This window comes from Rhea americana, unplaced genomic scaffold (genome assembly GCF_003343005.1).
Source record: "Rhea americana isolate MKP2758 unplaced genomic scaffold, rheAme1 scaffold_303, whole genome shotgun sequence".
In the NCBI taxonomy this organism is placed as follows: domain Eukaryota; kingdom Metazoa; phylum Chordata; class Aves; order Rheiformes; family Rheidae; genus Rhea; species Rhea americana.
The window spans coordinates 272,331-293,045 of NW_028186428.1; the positions used below are offsets into that span (position 1 = coordinate 272,331).

Below are 20,715 nucleotides of genomic sequence, written 5' to 3' on the forward strand. Positions count from 1 at the left end.
ACCATTTCTACACTCAGATACTTCCCTCAGCTGCTCTGCCCTGATCCCATGTCCTTACCTGGACAGGGCAAGTTCCTTCTGTTGTTGTATTTCCTGGGGAGCAGGCTGTCTCAAATATGAGTAAGTTATTGCAGATCAGAGCTCATGGGAATCTTTGGAGTCACAAGCTCTGCTCAGATGAGATATTCTTAAGGTATGCAGAGCAGGGATTGTTCATCTTGAGGAAACTCAAACTTGGTTTGAGTGACTCTTAGGAGTATCAGCCACTTGGATGCATTTTAATTTGTTTCTGTGCAAGGCCTTAGTTCCTAACCACTGTTGGTTAGTATAAAGCTTTTCTTCTATTTGGAATTTTAACCTCATCTTGATAAGATTATCAAGATGCAGCCTTATCTTGATGTACTGGTAGATGTTTTATGGTATATGTGGAATAGCCTTATAGCTGTAAAACAACTTTTCTTCTATCAAGGGAGAGCTGAGTTGGAAGATTTCAGGCTTTTAATGGTTTCTTTGTCTTCAAAGTGTAGTACACCAGTGATATAAATACGTTGCCAAACTGTGTGGCAGAAAGGCTGTGCAATGAGGGGAATTAAATAAACTTGATATTTTTTAGCAATAGATCATACCTGATTTTGCAATAACACCAGCTCACCTGCACAGCCTATGCTGTTCTGTTGTTGTGAACAATTTGGAGGTTAACAGTTTTCTGTTCTTTCCTCCCCCATTTTTCATGTAAAAAAAGAGGATATCAGTGATTACAGAAAGCTAAGAAATTCCCACTTGTCTGCAAGTGCAAATCCAGAGATGTCTTGTTGCTCTAAGATCAGTCATTAATGCATAAATATCCCTGAGGATTAGTTCCTTTCCTGTCTGAGTGAACGGAGACTTTGTATGGCAGAAGTAATTCTTCTGCTTCTTGTCTGCAAACAAAAAGCAGGCTTTTTGGCACAGCCTTTTTTCAGTCTTCTGGCTATTAGCCTTCCTCACCAGATTGCTTGGTATCTGTCTAGGTATCTTTTACCATGTACAGAGGCATAGCAGGCAGGATGGATGCAGCGTAATGCACACATAGGAGAGGTAGGACGAACATGTTGCACAGCTAAGCATTACTACGCTCACCACTGCCAAGGAGATGCTCAATGAGTCTGTGTTGGCTGGGCAGTCATCATTCAGGAGGGGAGGTGTTGGGCTCTGTTGCCTCTGCGAACAGCCTGATTCTCAGTCTCGCTGAGTTGTCCTCTTCTGGTTTTCTGCCTTTTTTTTTTTTTTTATAGGGTTTTATATTTTTTTCATGTCAGTATTTTTCTCTTGAGTCCTTGAGCTTCTAACGATTACTGTCTCAGAAATTACGCATTGGTCTGTGTCTTCACTCTTCTTATCTTGCAAGGCTTTAGCTCATGGACTGTCTCACAGCTTAGCAACAGTTTTCTCAATAAAGCTGAGCCAAGGTCGCCCAGTGGTGCCAAACCAAACTAGTCCTTGGGGCACAGACAACTGAATGTCTGGCTGAAGGTTAAATGACTTGGGAAAAAATGGCACTAGTAAATGACTTTGAGACTGATGGATAGGGATATGTTTCACTTCCCTTCAAATGTTTACAGATAGTTCTAGATCAAAAAGATGATCTGAATTGTTTCTCCTGATGCCTTTCAGAGAATCATTAAGTGGATATTGAACATAGCAAGAATTTTAGTGCAGGTTTCCAGCAATCCTAATCCATACTTCAGTAGTTTACTGTTAGCATGTTGTTGTTTTATTTTCTTTCTTTGTATCCTAGGTATGAGAAAAGAGTGTATAGTAAGGATGATAGGCAGTTTTCATATGCCTGGCTTCCTCCTTTAGCTTTCTGGATGACTCCTTTTAGAAGCAGTAGTGTTCAAAGATAACTTGACAAAGCCAGTACTGTCTGTCAGCACTCCTGAAGGCTTTGCTGTTAATGCTAGGTAGGTTTCACTGATGAGACTTCCCATATTTGTTTACTATGAGGAGTTTCACTTGCTGCCATTTCTGATGATTCTTTCTTTTCTAAGATACCTGTTGATGTTCTAGGAGATAATACAAGTCTCTCTGACAGAGATTTCAACTTACTGGGGAAAATTGTATGTGCATTCAGCACATCCAAGCTGCAGGAAGATGTTCCCTACCTGCTTTTCTACAGACTGTAATACATTTTTTAAAGTCTCTTAGACTAGAGTCTAATCCCTAAATATTCTCTGGCACCATAGCCAGGAATTAATCAAGCCTTGTCAAGCTATCTGACTTTTTATATTATTTTTTTAAAGCATCAAGCATGAGACAGTCTTGACAGCAGTGTGGACACTTGTCTCACTTTTAAATGGCTAGCTTTCTGTGCACAGCTTGTTTCCTCATATGCAGCTGCTGTGATGCAGTTTGATCCAGATTTGTGTCTTGAACTTTGACTCCACGTACATGTTTCCATGTTTGTCAGTGGTCTTTTAATTCTGAGTGTGTTTTGGGTTACTGTTCCCTTAAGTACACCATAAGATAGGAGTGTGCCCCTTCAAGAACAGGGTGAGGGGGCCTTTCCAGCTTAAACAGATTACAGCTCCATATTGAGTGAAGTGTGGGAGACTTCTAGTGCCTGAACACTACCTTCTTGATCATTTCAGATGTCCTGGCTAGATGTCAGCAGTTTTAGAGAGCTTTCCCACTTTCTGAAAGTGAACTATAACAAAGTTTTCTTTAGCTCTGCAACTTTTGTTTAAAGCCAGTGTGACGAGAGTGGAATGCATAATGTTCTGTAAAATTGTCAAAAGTTACCCATGCTTCTAACCATGTGCATCCTACAATGTCACTTCAGCATGCAGAGAGTTCTGTGAGAGCCAAGCCGATTCTTCAAGTTTTAACACCGTATGCTGTTAACTTGTGTCCTTCAGCGGCCTTTCCTCCATGAAAATGGTGATAAAACTGTTTGGTTCAACTGTTGCTTGCACTGAGTTGCAGCATGGTGTGAAGTTAAACTGAGTGTAAAAGTTTTGATCCTAAGTGAGCTATTAGGCAAATGCCAGATCTGAATTGATTCGTTGATTGCCTCTCCGTGTCACAGGCATATGTTCCTGAATTAGCTTTAAGCTGTCTGGCTTGAGAGTAAGTACATGCCACTCATAACAGCGGTCAGTTTGCCCTGCAAAACTTACTCATTATCTTGGGTATGTTTCTGGGATCTTTGTGCTTCTACAGTATCTGTCATCAACATGAGAGTTGGAAGGTTTGAATCTAGCATAGACATATGCAAATACAAGCTTACAGCTGTACTTTGGGATCACAAAGCAGACGTACTCTTAAGTTGGAGGTAGTTTAAGGCAAAACCTTAGAAGCAGGTGAGTGGTTGGACTGAGTTTACCCAAAGGTACTGCAGTAATGCTGTCTTTGTGAAAAAGGTAACAGAATATGGATAGATTTAGGTGGCTCAAAGAGGCCCTATTGAATAGCACGCATACTGTGAAAAGACAAAGATTGTTAAAGACTCTGAAACTACCTATGCCTTGGACAGAACACTTACAGTAGCAATGTGAAAATACTGTCCAGAGGAAATCAAGTAGATCCTGGTCAGTTCTGTCAGGAGTGAGATGCTGTATTAAGGGAGAGACGTTGTGAAAGTACTTTAGATGAAAAAAACTTAAGATCAGACATGGAAAGCTCAATGAAGCATGTTCCATATTACTTCCAGTAAGCAAGCTGTTTTTTAATTTGGAAAATGTTTCGTGTGTATTCAAGTTAGTTTAATAGCTGAAAACTGTTCTTATGATCCATGTTGGAATGTTGTCTAATAAAGAGCATCTATTCCACTTTTTCCAGGGGATTGTATGATATCTTTGTAGCAAAAGACAACCAGACACGCTGTGTGGGCCGTTATGATAATCATGGCAGTTTCGGGGAACTGGCATTGATGTACAACACTCCTAGAGCTGCCACCATTGTTGCTACAACAGAAGGAGCCCTTTGGGGACTGGTAAGGAAAGGAATTTGCTCTCATCTGCGTAATATTTTAAACACTAACTCACTGGGTTCATCAGCAGGTGCTCCTCTCACTATGAGTCTTTGTGCTGATAGCTATTTTATAATTATTTGTTATCTCATCTTCTGGCATAAAAGTTCCATTGTGCAAATGCTTTTGGTGACTTTCCTGAAATAACTTGTCTGTAAAAACTGTATCATTAGATATATCAGTCCATTTATTATTTTGCATTTGCTGTAATCTTAGCTTCTATTAGGAGAAAAAATTGTTTTTGTTTTCATCCTGCCAGAGGACAATGGAGACATTGATGCACATATTTTATGAGGAGGAAGAAAAACCACTATCTAAATATGTCCTTACATTTCAACTCACCTTGCTACCATTTCCAGTTCTTTAAGGACAGGGGGGGAAGTTGTTTCTTGAGTGTGTTAGTTATCTAAAGAGCTAGGAAATCTGCCCAAAGCTTTGTTTTCCCTCAAAATAAACTATTGCTGTCACAATGTTTCTGGTCTCTCTGTGGCTGCCCTACAAGAGGTTCTCAGGTCAACATGACCTTTGAGATGCCAAGCTAAATGGTGATGATGCTTTGTCTCTTGCCCAGCAGTTTTGAACGAGGAGCTGTAACTTCGGTTTTCCTTTTTTAGTTCTTTTCTCTGTAGTATTTGGTTAGAGTTATTTTCACAGTGCTCTCTTACTCATCTGTGAGGGCTCACATAATAAGTGGATTGTGCGATCAACAAAGCCTTTGAAGCCCGGAGCGTTATATGCTTTCTGTGTGCACTGGGCTCCTCGGCAACTATCACTAGGGGTTGACTATGTGTTGTGACCTTGATTATATGACTGATAAGCTTCTATACACAGCATGCTTACACAATTTCTGTGCTTGCTGAGAAAGCTGACTTCTGACTTCCCTTTTCTTTGTGAACTATAAGAAAATGTTGTAGTAAATCAACCTGGGAGTGATGTTAAAATCTAATTTCTTGAACAAAACGAGATAGATAAACTACCTGCAAACTGACCTCATTCATAAAAGGACAAAAATGAGACAATGACTCTTCAGTCTAGTTTGCCTTTGAACAAACTACAGCATTTGGGGTTTTCTTTCAGTGATTACAGTCACTTAATTAGGAAGGCGTAGTTGAAGGGGGAGACTTCTTGCCAGTCATCTGTCACTTCATTGTTTTATTAACTAAGGTTCCATTTTTCTGCCTTAAAACTTTTTCTTTCAATGGTTCTGTTGTCTCCAGTCTTTATTGTACTAGTTTGCACCTGATCTTTTTTTAAATATGATGTTTTTAGTAATCTGCTAAAGTGAGCTAAAGCTCACTGGTTATCTCTGATTTAAGAAGTATGAGTTACTCTTGCTGCATTGCAGTCCTAGGCCAACAAAAGCCTAGAAGGCTCAGACATAAAGCAGTAATCAAATGTAGGCCTAAACTGAACATGTCCAGGGAAAGCCTCACAATCGTGCATGTTTCCTTTACTGCTCTGCCTTCTTTCTATTCAAATATTGCCAGTTGTCCCCCTCAGTGATACTCTCAAATCCACTGTTCCAAATGACTTCTGAACTTTAGATGCTTTTGCAATTTCTCCCTGTGTTTCTGCACCCTTCTGCTTCTCTAGACATCTACATTTGATGAGACTTCCTACCGCTAAACCATTTCTTTAATAATAGTAATAACAATGATTAAAAAAAAAAAAAGAAAAAAAAAAAAACCTCTTGCTTTCTCATCTCTCTTGCTGTTCTTTGGACAATAGTAAAGTCTTTCTTCCTTTCTTATGTCATCTTTTTCAACTTCTATGTTCCATTGGCACCACCAGTATCAATTTACTTAAATTTACTTAAAAAAACTTAATTTGTTCTATCCCCTAAACGTATTTGTACATTTATATATCCTGTAAAACTGTCCTTTTGCCTGAAAACACCTCTTCAGAATGTCTTTGCTAAAATATCAACTGACCTTTTCAGAAAATAAAATCCAGAGGAATGGCTCTCAGGACTTGCATATTTTTCCTAATAACTTGCTATATGTAAACTTCAATATTTTTCATACCATTGTCCTGACCAACTCTGCCCTTTTCCTTTTGAGTTTTTCTTTTCTTTTTTTTTCTTTTTCTTTTTCTTTTTTCTTTCTTTTTTTTTTTTTTTTTTTTTTTTTTTTTTTCTTTTTCATTTTGTGTAACATAAACTCTTCAGCTCTTACTCTGTTCAGAACTGAACCTTGATCCTAACAGGGTACATGGACATTATAAACACTAACAATATTTGGTGGGCAAGTGCCCTTCCCCTGAGCCTTGATGTGTGTTTATTTTCAGCTTTCTTGTGGCCTTTCTCACCATTATATTCTAGTAGTTATGCTCTGCCTTTTGTTTGGAAGTAAAAATCAAGATCACTGACAATAAAGTCTCCAATACGTCTGCCATTTCAGGTAGCGGGACAGATGTGCAGTAACTGGATGAGCTTGCCTTCACGCAGGCCTGTACTGCCACCCAGCGACCACAGAGCCTGTACATCAATAACTACATCATAGGAGAAATAAAGAAAACATCAGGGCAAGAGGGGAAGGGGAGCTTGTCTCGTGTGTGATCTTCAAAAAACAACCCAAAAAATCATTGCATGAAAGGTGCTTATGATGCACGTGGGACAGACAGTAGTTAAGAAATAGCTAATCCCTGCAAAAAGCAGCCTCTCAATTTCTAAAAGTGGGAGTAGGGAATCAAGCTTTTCACTATTTGATATTCTGTTTCTTGATCTACTTGAGACCTATATGAATATCCAATTTGCTTTTAAAAACCTTGACTCTAGAAGAGAAGAATCCATTTAAGACTTAATCCTGAACAAATTAAATGTCGCAAATTACAGTTTCTAATGTTTTCCACCAGAAGAGCATGACTTCATTGTGTGTGAAACGTGGAATACATCTTTAGAAAACTAAATAAACAAAACCCAAAACTCGACCCTTGAAAAACGGTAGTAGATAGACCAGAAATTGAGTTCTTAAATGCTTATCTGGGAATGACCAAGTTTGTCTCATAGCTCCACATTTTTCAGTTCATTATTTCAGTAAGTACCATCAAAAGAGCTGTTATTCACCATTGTGATGCACATGGTATCATTTTAACAGCTTCCTTTTCAAATCCAGTGTTTGTTGCAAGTATTAGCTCATGTTATGGCTTTTTAAGTCCTTTTAACAGTGATCGTTTTGTCCAAGAGAATAATCTGCTTCTCCATGCTATTTCTTGTAGGATCGAGTGACATTCAGAAGAATTATACTGAAAAACAATGCAAAGAAGAGGAAGACGTATGAGTTATTTATTGAGTCTGTGCCCCTTCTTAAATCCTTGGAGGTAATGCCTCTCAGATATCTGCATCAAATTCTTGCATTGGCATTAGCTCTGCAGTCAGTGTTTCTGATATATCAGGAGCCTATGTGTCTTTTTTGCTCAGAGCAAAATTTTAAGAGCTACTTTGGAATTGTGTTTACTATACAACTTAATGTTGTACAACTGCAGCAGTGTAAACTATGTTCAGATTTTTCTTTGTTCACAATTGGAAGATAGCTTGCTGATTTTTATCTCAGTCTATGTATGTAAAGATACCAAAATATAAGTATGCCAAAGAACAGGTATTAAAATGAAGACTGGAAAATTGTGAATATGGTTTCATCTGAGGGCATGGTGCTGAAGTAATGACACACTGCACTGAGATATTCAGCTTTTATCAGCCGTGAATGATTTTTACATTTGGGGACAAGATATGAGCTGTAGCAGATCCTGCTTTAAACCCTTTGCTCGTGTTCAGGAGGTAAGCTAAGAACAGGCTAGGGGGAAGCACCACTGCCTGGAAAAAAAGAATGACCAGGCAGAGTAGGTATGTGCCATGCTGATGTTTTTGATGTTTTCAAAGCTATTAATCAAGTGGGAACCATACCAAACTGCTTTAGGCGTTGGTCCACCTGTCTTGCACTGTAATTTAGCTTGCCTTATTTATTTATTTATTTATTTTAAGATAAGGGTATTTTTCAGCATTAATCTTTAATGTTGGAGAAGCCCTTACAATCTGCCGGAGAGAGGATTACAAGATAGTAAAGTGTGAATAGCAGCTTCTAGAATATGTTAGTTTGAAAATATGCTGATAACTGTAAAAGGAGAGATTTGCACAACACCTCCCTCAATGCCTTGCTTAAACCAGTTCCATCAGCGTGACTTTTTTGAGCATAAAAATGACTCATAAATATTTAAGGATATAGAAAAATAACTTATTAGCACTGGATGGCTTTTTTGCATGACAAACTGCAGCTGAATCATGCACTGATCGTGTAGTTTCTCAGACAAGAGCTAGATCCAGGTGCATTTGTGAGATGAATGGATTTAAAACTGAATCATCTGTTGAAGTACTTATTTTAATTATTTAGGATTTTTTCTTGTATTCTGTTTATACTGCTCTGGATCAACCAAATTGTTTTGTCATGTTATATATGAGCAGCAGGAAACATGAGAGATAAATTTAACTCTTGAGACCGCCCTTTCTCCCTTCCTGTTTATGAAGGTGACTGCATGTCAGATGAGCACCTTTTGCCCTTGCTGGGCATCCTGTTGTAGTGCTTGCTGACAGTGTAGACCTATTATGCTTTTTCATATCCCTTTCCTCTCTCCACAATAGGAGTGAAGTCCTGGATCAAATAAACAAACAAAAATTATGTTCAAATGTATGCTGACTTAAGATAACTGGAAAATATTTTACTGGTATTTTTTCATTTAAGTTTGTACTTAGAAAGTTTCTGACTTCTTTCTGAGCAATTTCTTTAAATGTTAAAATCACTTCCTGTAATTTTCAGTTATATTTACTGTAAAACAGCTGAATCAGTTTGGAAACCTTGGGGTAGGAAAAGCACGTGGATGGAATGGAAGTTCTCATACCTGAATGGTTGCCTTGAAAGCAATGGTGTAATATGACAGTGTCATTGCAGGGGCTGCATTTTTCAGTACCGAAATGCAGCATGTGTGTGTTCCATAGTGAATGCCTCTCCATTTCTATTTTGACAGGGCTACAAAATTTACTAACTATAGCAAGTGATTGTGTTTATTTTTCCTCTTTGTTCCAGCCTTCAGAACGAATGAAAATAGTGGATGTAATAGGGGAGAAAGTGTATCAAGATGGGGAACGTATCATTTCTCAGGTATTTGGAGTCTGAATTTCCACTATCATTCTGCTCTCTCTGCTTTTTTCTGCTTTTTATTTGCTTATACAATCGTATTACTTGATCCAACATGGCATCACTTACTCTTCTAATACTTCCAATTTATTTAACCAGTTTTTGAATATTTTGGAAATTGCCTACTACATTTTTTAATTAAGAATTTTTCTACTACTTTATCATCTGGGTTTTTTCCTCATTTTCTTTTTTTGTAAATGGTCTTTATAAGATTTCTGAAGAGGAGTATGTGTCAAGAAGTTGAAACTACATATCCATGCAATTTTCTATGAAAACTCCCAGTTAGACTTCTTAAAGGCACTTGTGAGTAGATTAAACAAGTCACAAGCATATATTAAAGAGATCTCTAATTCCTAGGTCTGACTGAAGAGCAAAATTAGAACAATTTAAACAGATATATATAATTTGGTTAAAACTAAATTAAGTACTTGGAAAGTATTTCACTGGTTTGACCCAAATCAGTCGACCATATTGTCTGAAGAAACTACCAGGGTTAAAAACTACTGTTTTTCCTGATGGTAAGAGTATTGCAAGGCTGGAGTAGTCTGGCTTCAGTCTATATAGTTTTTGGATGCTAGTATATGTTTTGACTGCTAGACTAGATCAAGGCTAGATTGGTAGAGTGTGAATCTGGACTAATTCAGCCTAAAGCTGTGGGTGTCGGGTTTTGTTTGTTTTTTTTTAGTTGTGATGGCAGTTAACTTTTGGAATAATTTACCAATGAAGCACTGGAAGCTTGGGTCATGTTTAGCTGGGTTTTGCTCTATTTATTTAATCTGTAAGAAGAAAGTGCTCTATTTTAAACAGAAGTTATCCAAGAAAGTCCTTGGCTTACCTGGAATAGTAGGCTTTTGATTATGACAGTCTTATTGTTTTATGAACAGAGTATGACTCCTTGATAATGTCTTGAATGATTAGTAACCTTGTATGTCAGTTAACTCTGAATACAGGAAATCTTATTTTGCTAATAACCAAATACTGCCAAATTATTTCTCTCCAAAAATCCCCTCAGTTTTATCGGATGAAGATCTTGTTGCTCAAGAGTCTGAAAAAACTGCACTGTCAGCAAAGTCAAAGCTTAGAAATCTGAGTCTGAAACCTGGGAATCCAAGTAATCAGTGACCCAATTACGCAGTTGGTTTTAATCTTTGTAGAAACTGAATTAAGGACAAGAATTTTAATTATCCTTCAAAAATCAGAAGTTGGATTAATAATCTGGATTAGTCTGGGTGTTGGTGATACACTACTAAAGATGATAAAAGTTTATGCTTAGAGAAGAACCTGATAGCTTGTACATTACAGCAGTTGTATTGGTACCATGAACCTCTTTTCTCTTGTGGATAATTTTACATTTTAATTATCTTTCTGGAATTAGATCCTTCAATTAAGTGCATTATTCTTTAAAGCACTTGAAAATTGTTAATGCCTGCCAGTGTATGTGAAGTCCTTATGTCTCCCACTCAGTTTATTTTTATTCTTCAGAAAAATAAATAACTACTCTTTCAGCACAGAAGTGGGCTGACTGTATCTGCTCATGTTGTGATGATAGCTGGCAACAGTGAACGAAAGCTTTGTGCTGGATGGCTTACCATCATTCCCAGGAACCTTGATTTAAGAGCCCAGCTTTGTCTGTGACTGCAAATTTTTCTTTTTTCTTTTTCTTTTTCTTTCTTTTTTTTTCTTTTTCTTTTTTTTTTTTTTTTTTTTTAAGTCTTACATCAACTTCTCACAGTCATACTTGAGTGTCCTAGTCATCTCTCCATCCTTCCTGTCATATGCACAGTCTTCTTGCCCAAACCTTCTCTCCCTTTCTTGTCTCTCTTCCAATTCTACTACTTTCAAATACATGTATATGTATATATATGTACGGTATATATATATATATATATATATATATATATATTTTTTTTTTTTACTTTTCAGGCTCTTTTGGCTTTGCCTATTCTGCTGTTCCAGTCCTGTTTACCCTCTCCCAGTTCTTCCACTGCACTTGACTTGATACTGGGTTTATCTCCCTCACATCATGTCCCAGTTTTGTTGAGCCAGTTCCCATTCCCTTATTAGTTCCTTATCCATTCTCTGCCTCCTTAAGGCCTTTACTCTCTTCACCTCTCATTCCTATCAGGAAGGATATATAAGCTCTCTGCTCCGACTTCCAGCCCTACACCAAGCCCACAGCTGCCTTTGCAGGGAAACTCATCACTATTGCAGCTAAAATTTTCAAAATATTAAGCCCTGGTGAACCTCTGCAGAGCACATGTAAAGTGCAGTCTGCTAAAGGTCTACAACTTGATGTTAGATGGTTCTGAAAAAGGTTCTAGAAACCTCCATGGGACTTTGAGTGTTTTTACCAAGCAAAAGAAAAAATCACACTCAACTATTTATTTTTCAACACTTTGCAATGTCTTTCTAGAACTTGACATAAAATTGCCAGCAATTTTTCTCCTATTCCCCTTTCCTTAGATAACTTATTTTTCTATAACTGCAAGATGCTACGAGCTGCTTTATCCCTTACAATTCTCCCTACCTTTCAGTCAGTTACATCAGTCCTTGTGTGGATGACTTGCCGTGTGGACTTGGTTTTCTATAAATTATCTTTCTCATTCTTTCTATCTTAATGCTCCCCCAAATTAGTTGTTTTGGGTTCTGCTGATCCCACTGTTTTACCCAGGATTGACTAGGCTCATACTTGTTAGTTTACTAGATCCTTCTTTCTACTGACATCTAGAAATATGGTCATCTAGAAATATGGTCCATTATCTCTTATCTCTTGTCCTTTCACTGTGTGCCTCCAAGAAGTGTCTGGTTCTGTTTCCTCTCTGCCTCCCCCCCCTGCTTAGGTAGACAGCAGTAAGATCCTCCTCTGCCTTCTCTTTTCAAGATGATTGAAGCCAGGGCTCTTAGCCTCTCCTCATATATCATCTGCTCCAGCCTCCTGAGCATCTTAGTGGCCAGTACTTCAATGTCTTTCAGGTACTGGGGAGCCCCAAACTGCACATGGTACTCTGGATGCAGACTTAGGAGTGCCAAATAGATGGGAAGAAATGCTTTCTTTGACCTGTTGGCTGCATACTTGCCAAGGCAGCCCAGGGTGTGGGGGCCGCTGTTGCTGCAGTGGCGTTCTGCTGACTCCTGTTCAACTTGTCCACTAGGATCCTCAGCTCCTTTTCTTTAAAGAGGCTCCTTAGTACTTCAGTTCCAAGCCTGTCCTCTTGCATGGCATTCTTCTAGGACTTTGCTTTGTCAAACTTTGAGTTTTTTTTTTTTTTTTTCTTGTTCTGGTCCCTCTGAATAGCAGCCCTGTCTTCTGGGGTATCAGCTGCTCCCCTCAATCTGGTATCATCCATGGATTTGCTAAGATACATTCCATTCTATCCTCCAGATTATTAACGAAGCTGTCAAACAGTTTTGGCTCCAATATCAGCCCCTAAGGGATACCTATAATACTAGTATCTAGCTGGACTTCAAACTGCTGGCCACCATTCTTTGAGCCCAAAGGGACAAACGTTGTTTCATTCATAGTTTTATGAATTACTCCATAATTCTTCTGGGGAGCAACATTGTGCTGTAGTTCCCCAGATCCTCCTTTTTTTCTCCTCTTGGAGATAGGCAAGATTTTAGTTTTTTTTCTAGTTACTAGGGATATCTCCCAGTTACCATCACCACTTCAGGATGATAAAGAGGAGCTTTATAGTGACCTCAGCTTTCTGAGGCATTCCGTTCACACCCATTGACTTATGTAAGTCCAGTTTGCTTAGGTAGTGCATAACTCAACCTTCCTCTGGTTCTGGGCCTTTTTTTCTTATGACTTATATAGTTACCATTACTCCTTTTTCTTTACTTTCAGACTTAATCTTAAAAGAGATGAGAAATATTTCTGCCCAGCTTCATATCAGTTTCTAACTTGTAAATCAGCAGTTTGAAAACCTTGATAACAAATTATTAGTCTTTTATAAAGATCTTCAGTTTTTTCTCTCACCCATTGCTTTGATGTCCATTTGCTATCAATTCCGGCAGATTTCTACCCAAAGTCTAGTTCAGAATGAATGTTTTAATACTATTTCTGCCTTTCACACTAAACTTAAAAAATAATTTGTTTCACCTTTTCTTCTTCACAGGGTGATAAAGCAGATTGCTTTTACATTGTAGAATCTGGTGAAGTAAAAATCTTGATTAAAAGCAAGGTGAGTTCAAATAGAATTATTTGGATTTAGATGAATCCCTGATTTGTTCTGTTAATAGAAGCGCTGCACAGAAATCCAGCATGACTTATTTTAAGATATTTATAACTGTATGATATTCTCATTGTCACTCAGTAACATAGGTTATAAAAACCCTACATCAGTTCTGAAGTGGCCAGAAGTCACTTTACTAAAGTTGAAGTTTTTTTGCTCCTCTGAAAACTGACCTGATGTACTCACCCTGGCATTAAGGACAGAGAAACTTTTTTTTTTTTTNTTTTTTTTGGATTATAGCAAACTGGAAGCAACAAAAAGCTGGAGTGTATTATCTTGAGTGACATAGTAGACATTGGCTTTCAAACAGATGTAACAGTGAATATCTGTCAATCTTCAAAGCTTCTTATGGGCCAGCCTGCACTTTTCTAACCAAAATTCTAATTGAACATGTGGTAAAGATATTCTATAAAGTATGATTTGGGTATTGCTAGTCTTAAAAATCCCAAACCAAAGAGCTGTTGGACATCTGTGGGATATCTGGGATTAACTGCAGCCTTGTACAGCCTTGTGCAAAGGCAGAGTTGTAGGCAAAGTAATATAAATGTTCTATTTTACAGACTATGACAAGTAAGGATGCTAACCAAGAAGTGGAGATTGCCCAGTGTCACAGAGGACAGTATTTTGGAGAGCTTGCACTTGTTACCAACAAACCCAGAGCAGCCTCTGCCTATGCTGTTGGGGAGGTTAAATGTTTAGGTAAGGAGGCATTCTGTGCTTCTAGTTATCCTTTTCTGGTCTTCACTTGTGCTGTGGACTTTCCCCTACTGAGCAGCTATTCAAAGCCTTGGCTTTGGTACCTGTTAGTCAGTTTGAGCTTTGAGAAGCACCACTGCTTCCCCCCTTATACCTTTAGGTTCAGGTGGAGGTGGGGATAACTGCCTGGTGGACTGTTATTTCTGCTTGTGCAGTCTGTGCCCCAGGGAAAGGGGAAGTTGTACTCAGACTCCACTGTGTCTGCAGCACAGTCTTCAGCATCAGTTTCTTGTCTAAAACTTGTTTGTAGTATTCAGGTGAAATATTTATGCGTGTACTGTGCGTATTTCTGTATTTATCCCTGAGGTCAAGTGTGCGTTTAATGAATTTCATTTCTTCAAATAACAATATAGACTGAAATAAGAAATTTGATTCCTTTTTACATGGCTTCTGTTGAAGTCTCAGAATCAAAGGGGTTAGACTTGAGATTTGTGTTCTGAGTTCAGAAAACAGATTGGCATGTGGTATCCTTTTGACAGACAATTTTGTTTTCACTTTTGTTCTTCTGCAGTCATGGATGTGCAAGCGTTTGAGAGGTTGCTTGGACCCTGCATGGACATTATGAAGAGGAATATAACACATTATGAGGAGCAGCTCGTGGCACTGTTTGGCTCTAGCATGGACCTGTTGGATCCAGGGAATTAGGCACAGGGTACCTTAATGCCTTCTCAGTTCAAGACACAGAAAAGCCTCCAATCAGCAACACAACTCACAAGGAAAGTGGACACTATGGAACAGTTACTGCTGCTGTCTTCTTGGGCATTTTAGAAACCATAAACAAGTCTCAGCACAGATGGATTGCTTACTCCATGCCTCCACTTTGCTGCTGATACTTCATTATTAGACCTAGATTAAAGATGATTCTAACCCTATGTTCACTACTTGGTTCAAAATGGCATCTCTCCAACAGTTCAAGTGCCTGATATGAAACCCAAAGTGAGCAAGATGCAGAAGCTTCCTTCTTTCTGGTGTTACAGTTGGGATAAATTTTCAGATCAGATTCTGTAGTGGTAAGCTGCCTGTTCTGCAGAGGCAAACTGCAGAATATGAGCCTTTTACAAGTTTATTATCTTCTGATACTTTCCTTACACAATGTCAAAATTGTTTTTAATTGTAGCATCCGAGTTTGAAGTTAAAAAATACAAATAGAGCCAATTAATAAGGTGGCACCAAAGTTTTCTTCAACCTGCTGAAAACAGCAGGTTCTATAGTTGTTTAAACCAAGTAAACCAAGCTGAGGCACAGGAGAGAGCTGCTTAGCAATGAAATGCAGAAAATGAAGTATTACTAAATTTTAAGCGTTTTCTGAGCAGCAGAGAAAATTGTTTTAGTCTACGCTGCCCCCTAGAAAGGTGCAGTGGTTTGGATTGTGGTCTAACAGACCAAATGGCTTGAAGGTTTTGTAGTTGTCATCTCCCCAGATTTGCTCTTTGTTTCTTACACTGAGTAGATTTTATTGTGGAGAGATTACCATATATAACTTTCTCTTGCTTACAGAGATCCTTTATACTGCTTGATTTCCCAGGGCACTGTTGTTGTCTGGGTCAGTTTTAAAGCTTTTTAAGGAGGTGAACATTTTGTAATTTAAAGGAAGGCTACTTCTGTACTTATTTACAGGAGCTCCCTCCCGCCCCAGCCCTAATATTTCATAGTATGCTAACTTCATTAGACACTTGGATGCTTCCAGATGCCAAGTCTATTTGCTAAATCTTTCAAAAATTGGCAGCATTTGAATTTATGGAGCAAATGTCTTTGCTAACTACGCAGTTGGTGTGTTTGAGGAGACTTTTTGATTTATATGATAACTCAGCTAATGTTTATCTAAAATACCTGTTAAATTTGCAGCATTTACTAGGTAGATTCTATTTCAATAGCTTTAATCACCTTAATTGGCATACTGCTAAGATTTTATCAGAGTATTATCTAAATAAGAATCAGACCATAAGAAAGACATTTTTATGGTGTAAAACAGAATATTTATATTAAGATATTGAATTTGTAGGTAATAAATCTAGTGACCCTTTGAATTTGCATTCCTCAGCTCATGCAGAACTTGTGTTTTATGGGGTTATGAAATTTTAATTGTGGATGCTAGTAGAACAGAACCTGCTCTTTTTATTCATGGCCATGTGAGCAAGGATAGAAGGATGCTAATGTTGAATTCCTGCTTCTAGTTATCACAATGGACATTTCTCTATGGCACAAGATGCTTAGTCACAACTCTGAGTTGGTTTCTGGACAGTAACTTCTTCCCTAAATGGATGAGCTCCTCCCAGTTCCTGCAATATGAATAAGATGGAAACTTGATAAGTTTGAATGGCTATTGTTCAGTTACTGTGATTGGAATCTTATTTTTATATAACATAAATGATTTGTAATGGACACCACTGAAAGAGGTGTTTCCATATTGTTAAAGTTCTGATTGTGATGTCTAGTGGCTGTTCTAACTGCATGTATTCTAGAACAGTGAATTTCCCTTACTTGACTGTTTTTTTCATGATAAATCACAGCCAAAGAAGCAGCAGGTACTTTGTTCATGCTTCCGAGGTTTAACACCAAAGACAAAATCGCTCTTTTAATTGCAGGTTTTTTACAACAAAAAAAAGAAAGACCACTAATCAGGTCCGTGCATTGATAAAAGATACTTTAAAGAACTTCGGGTTAATAGATGGAGTCTGTCTGAAGTCAGCTCATGACTGTCCAGCAACTCAAACATAAACTGGTCTTCAAACCAGTATGAATTGCTGTGTTGCCTAAACTGTCATGAGAAACTTGCTGTGAAAAATCATCAGCTGGCCTCTGTCCCTCCCAGGCAGAGTATCCTCTCCTTTGGGCAAGTTGGGCTCCCTTACAGATAGATTCCGGTTCTTACAGCCTTCAGTTCCTTGCATGACAGAACTGTGTACCTCAGTGTATACAAATATTGGCAATTATTCTGAAGTTTAGCCAAAAAAAGCAAGCAAGGCTGATGAATTCCCTTACAGACTCTTAAGGCAGTTCTGCTTGGCAGGAGGATTTGATGGCTCTAGAAATCAAAGGAAAGGGTGAGACCATAAAATCAAAAGATTGGGATCCCATGTGAGCAAGAACAAGCTTTTGAAGTTCTAACCATTCTCTAGGCTCTCTGCAGCAAAGTGCTACTGGGTAATGCCATCCGGCAGCCAGGATTTTTGTGACATTGTTTTGTGGTGTAAAGAGGCAACCTGACAATAAGCTGAAAGAGAATAAGCCTGTAAGAAGCTTGTTCCATTTAAAATGGTGTAATTTGCAATGTGCCTGCCTAGTCTGTCTGGTGTAACCAGCCTGTTCTGTACAACTTTGGAATATAAAGATAGGTGAGAGAAGCTTATAGCGACGCTCAGCGTTGTCTGGCTAAGCGGATACTTGGTAGAGCAGCAGCAATGAACAAAGTCAGAAAGCATGTGAGTGGGGATATCGAAGCCAGGGAGTGAAGTGAGACACCAATTTGTAAAGATCTGACTGCGTCATTGTTATCCCAGCTTTTTTCTTTTCACTGTACTGTTCATCACAATTGTTGTGGAGAATGAGCACAGTCTTTGTTGTTATTGCTCAGTGTTTGGTAAATCTGCTGTGGATTCTCTGAAATTGGTAGTGGAGAAAGATCTAGTCTTTAATAAAAGAACTCAGCAGCAAAGTGGGTAAAGAGGGTAGTGTCTTTGAGACTTGGAGGAAGAAAAGTCTCTTGTATCTGATACCCTGCTTGTAATTGTTGTGAAGTCGGTGAGAGGAGCTTTTAATGGTCAAGTGTCCTGGCATATGGTATTTCTGTTTAATGTCACAGCACAGATTTCACAATGTAAAAAAAACAAGGGCAAAAAAAGGCTCTTTTTAAAAAAGAAAAAACAAAGTACAATTTTGCACAGAGGGCAAAAAGAGAAACTCCTTTGAATGTCACTTCCATTCTTTCTTTTCAGATGGCTGAAAATGGACTTTTGTTCTTGACATGTATTTGTAAACTAGTCTTGCCAAAATACAAACGTTTTTTGGTTTTTTTCACTCCAGTTAATTTTTGCTGTTACAGTTATTGTTTATTATTTTCACTTCTTTCAAACCATATATTTTATTTCAAGAAGCCTTCCTTGTGGATTCTCTCCTGATGGTCTACAGCACTACACTGCTATTTCAAGGTGCAAGAGAAAGTCACTAACCTCATAAGAGAATACTCAAACTCCATTTAGCTGGCTGGAGCTAATAATGCGCTACTAATTTTCCTCCACTCTGTGGGGCAGGAGGGGAATTAAATTCTGCATAAAGTTGCTACCTCAAGGCTCCAGGTTCTTTAATGGTCTTTCACTTGGGAGAATTTCATAAGACAGTTCTTAAAATTGGTCTGTTCTTTTGAGTTAAATGTTTTTTCTTTATTGATTCATTGAGGGGACCCTTACTTTAATTCATTTTACATTTAGCATTTGATTCTCAAAGGATGAACAACTGCAAAATTCAGTTCTTGCACTACAGTGTCGAACATGAAAGAAAATATCTGCGATAAAAAACATATGGTTTTTAAAAATTAAACCACTCTGGGGTTCAGCTTCACTTTTGGTTAATAAAAAGCTGACATGTTGTGTCCAGCCTTTGTGGTACAGTCCTGTGTGTGCTCTTTATTGACTTACTGCAGCTGACACACCCCCGCACACAGTGCTTATATAACAACTGGACTTTCTAACAGGGAACTAAATTTACTTGGAGTGTGTGAGTTACTGTTGTTTGCATTATCAGAGCCTTATGGAAAATGGCACGTGCCCTATTGCAATAAATCAGAATAGATTTATCAATCATCCAACAACAACGTTTTACTGTTTGGTGAGAAAATTTTACTAATATCTTAAAAATGATACCTATTTCTGTAGATATTGTTGCTCCAAATAAAACTGGCTGCTGTGATATGGTTGCCACACTATTGTAAAATTGATTTTTCTGATTTATTATTTGAGCAATGTGTTAACTGGTCAATTTTTAGGAAAAACACAGTATTGCTAGAGATCTCTTGCTGCCCTACATTCACTGCTACTGAATTCCATGTGGCAAACTGCCTTTTTTAACCTAATAATTTTAAAAGACAGTTTATTTGGTACCTGTAAAATTATTTGTTCAAATTCTTAAAATTTGCTTTTGCTTAAGCTTTAAGATTCTAAATGCTTACTATTTTATGTACAGTTTGTCTGGGAGAGTATTTCAAGTGCATCATGGTTTTAGTCATGGGAATGCCTCTGCCTCTCCTAGACTACAATATGCAACTTACTGTAGTACTTAAGTAGTAAGGGCACCTTAACTCAAGGCAGATGCTGGTATCTGAAGGGGACAGAGGGTAGCAGCAAGATAAACATCTATAAAATATAACATTATACAGAAAGATGAGAAAAACTGGGATTGTTTAGTTTGGAAAGAACAACTGGAGGAGCGGGGGTAGGGGACTCTTCAAACGTGTAAAAGATTTCAACAAGATGCAACGATCTCATATTTGCTAGGACAGAACTACTAACACTGGGGATAAACTCCACCAGGGAAGATGTAGATAAGGCATTCAAAATCTCTGTTTGGAAGATGGCTTGAGCAGATGCTGGGAGAGTGTGAAACCTTCATCAGATTCTTTTTTTTTTTTTTTTTGCCACAGTTTAAAACTAGCCCTGTTTAAAGGTTTACATACCTGTCTGAGGCAGGGGTGGATGAGATGACCTCTTCAGGAGGCTGGTCAGATGTGTCTTCTTATGAACACCTTAGAAAAATGACTGTTGTTTACATGCAAGTAGGCTGTCGGTGAACTACAGCTCACATCCAAAGTTGGAGGAGGCTGAGCTGCCAGCAGGACAGGAGAGGAAAAAGCTCAGGCCCAAACAGAGCACACACCTTGAATTTGGGGCATTCCCTTGCACAGGCTTTGAGTTGCTTGATGACAAATAGAAATGCTTTCTTGTGACTTGTGCCCTAACTCAGGTGCATCAGATGGCTGCTATGTTAATGCAGCATTACCCTGCCGGGGTGAACGAGGAAACCAATCCCTCAGCTGCTGTTTGGGGCCTGAAGAAGCATTATGTGGATAACTGTGAATGCTTTTAGAGTTTTCTTTGACAATGAACGTTATAAAACTGTGGATCTTTCATGAAAACATTATTCTGCTGCTGAATCCCACGGCAAGGAAATTAGATCCCTTGGAAGTACTGGTGGTGGTGGAGGGATCCAAGGTGAATAAATCATGACTAGTTAGTGTCTGCTCGAAACAGCCGCCCCTTCAGCGATCACTCCATTGCTCAGTATTCCTTGTTCTCAAAGCCACAAAATGATGCAAAAGGACAGGAAAGACAGTGGTTTTAATAAATAATTAAACAAATAGTTTATTCAGGAATTTTCAGGGAACCATACTGTTTTGAAGGCGCTCTTATGCTCAGGGTGTTGTTTCAGCTTGGGAATCTTCTGGGTGCGCTGAGTCCCGCGACGCCAGGAGACGAGGCAGCGGCTCCGCCGGCCCCGCTCCAGCGTTCGGCACTCGCAACCCCGAGGCGGCGGCGAG

The 20,715-nt window shown here is 38.5% G+C and overlaps 1 protein-coding gene across 1 annotated transcript in view; it reads left to right on the forward strand.

Moving 5' to 3' along the window:
• Positions 1 to 19,115, forward strand: part of PRKAR2A (protein kinase cAMP-dependent type II regulatory subunit alpha) — a 73,440-nt gene extending 54,325 nt beyond the window's left edge. The window contains exons 7-12 of the mRNA XM_085309810.1: positions 3,820 to 3,973; positions 7,226 to 7,327; positions 9,085 to 9,159; positions 13,314 to 13,379; positions 13,991 to 14,129; positions 14,698 to 19,115. Coding sequence (XP_085165936.1) covers positions 3,820 to 3,973; positions 7,226 to 7,327; positions 9,085 to 9,159; positions 13,314 to 13,379; positions 13,991 to 14,129; positions 14,698 to 14,831 — 670 coding nt within the window. The 3' untranslated portion in view covers positions 14,832 to 19,115. The remainder of the gene's footprint in view (positions 1 to 3,819; positions 3,974 to 7,225; positions 7,328 to 9,084; positions 9,160 to 13,313; positions 13,380 to 13,990; positions 14,130 to 14,697) is intronic.
• The last annotated feature ends 1,600 nt before the right edge of the window (positions 19,116 to 20,715 follow it).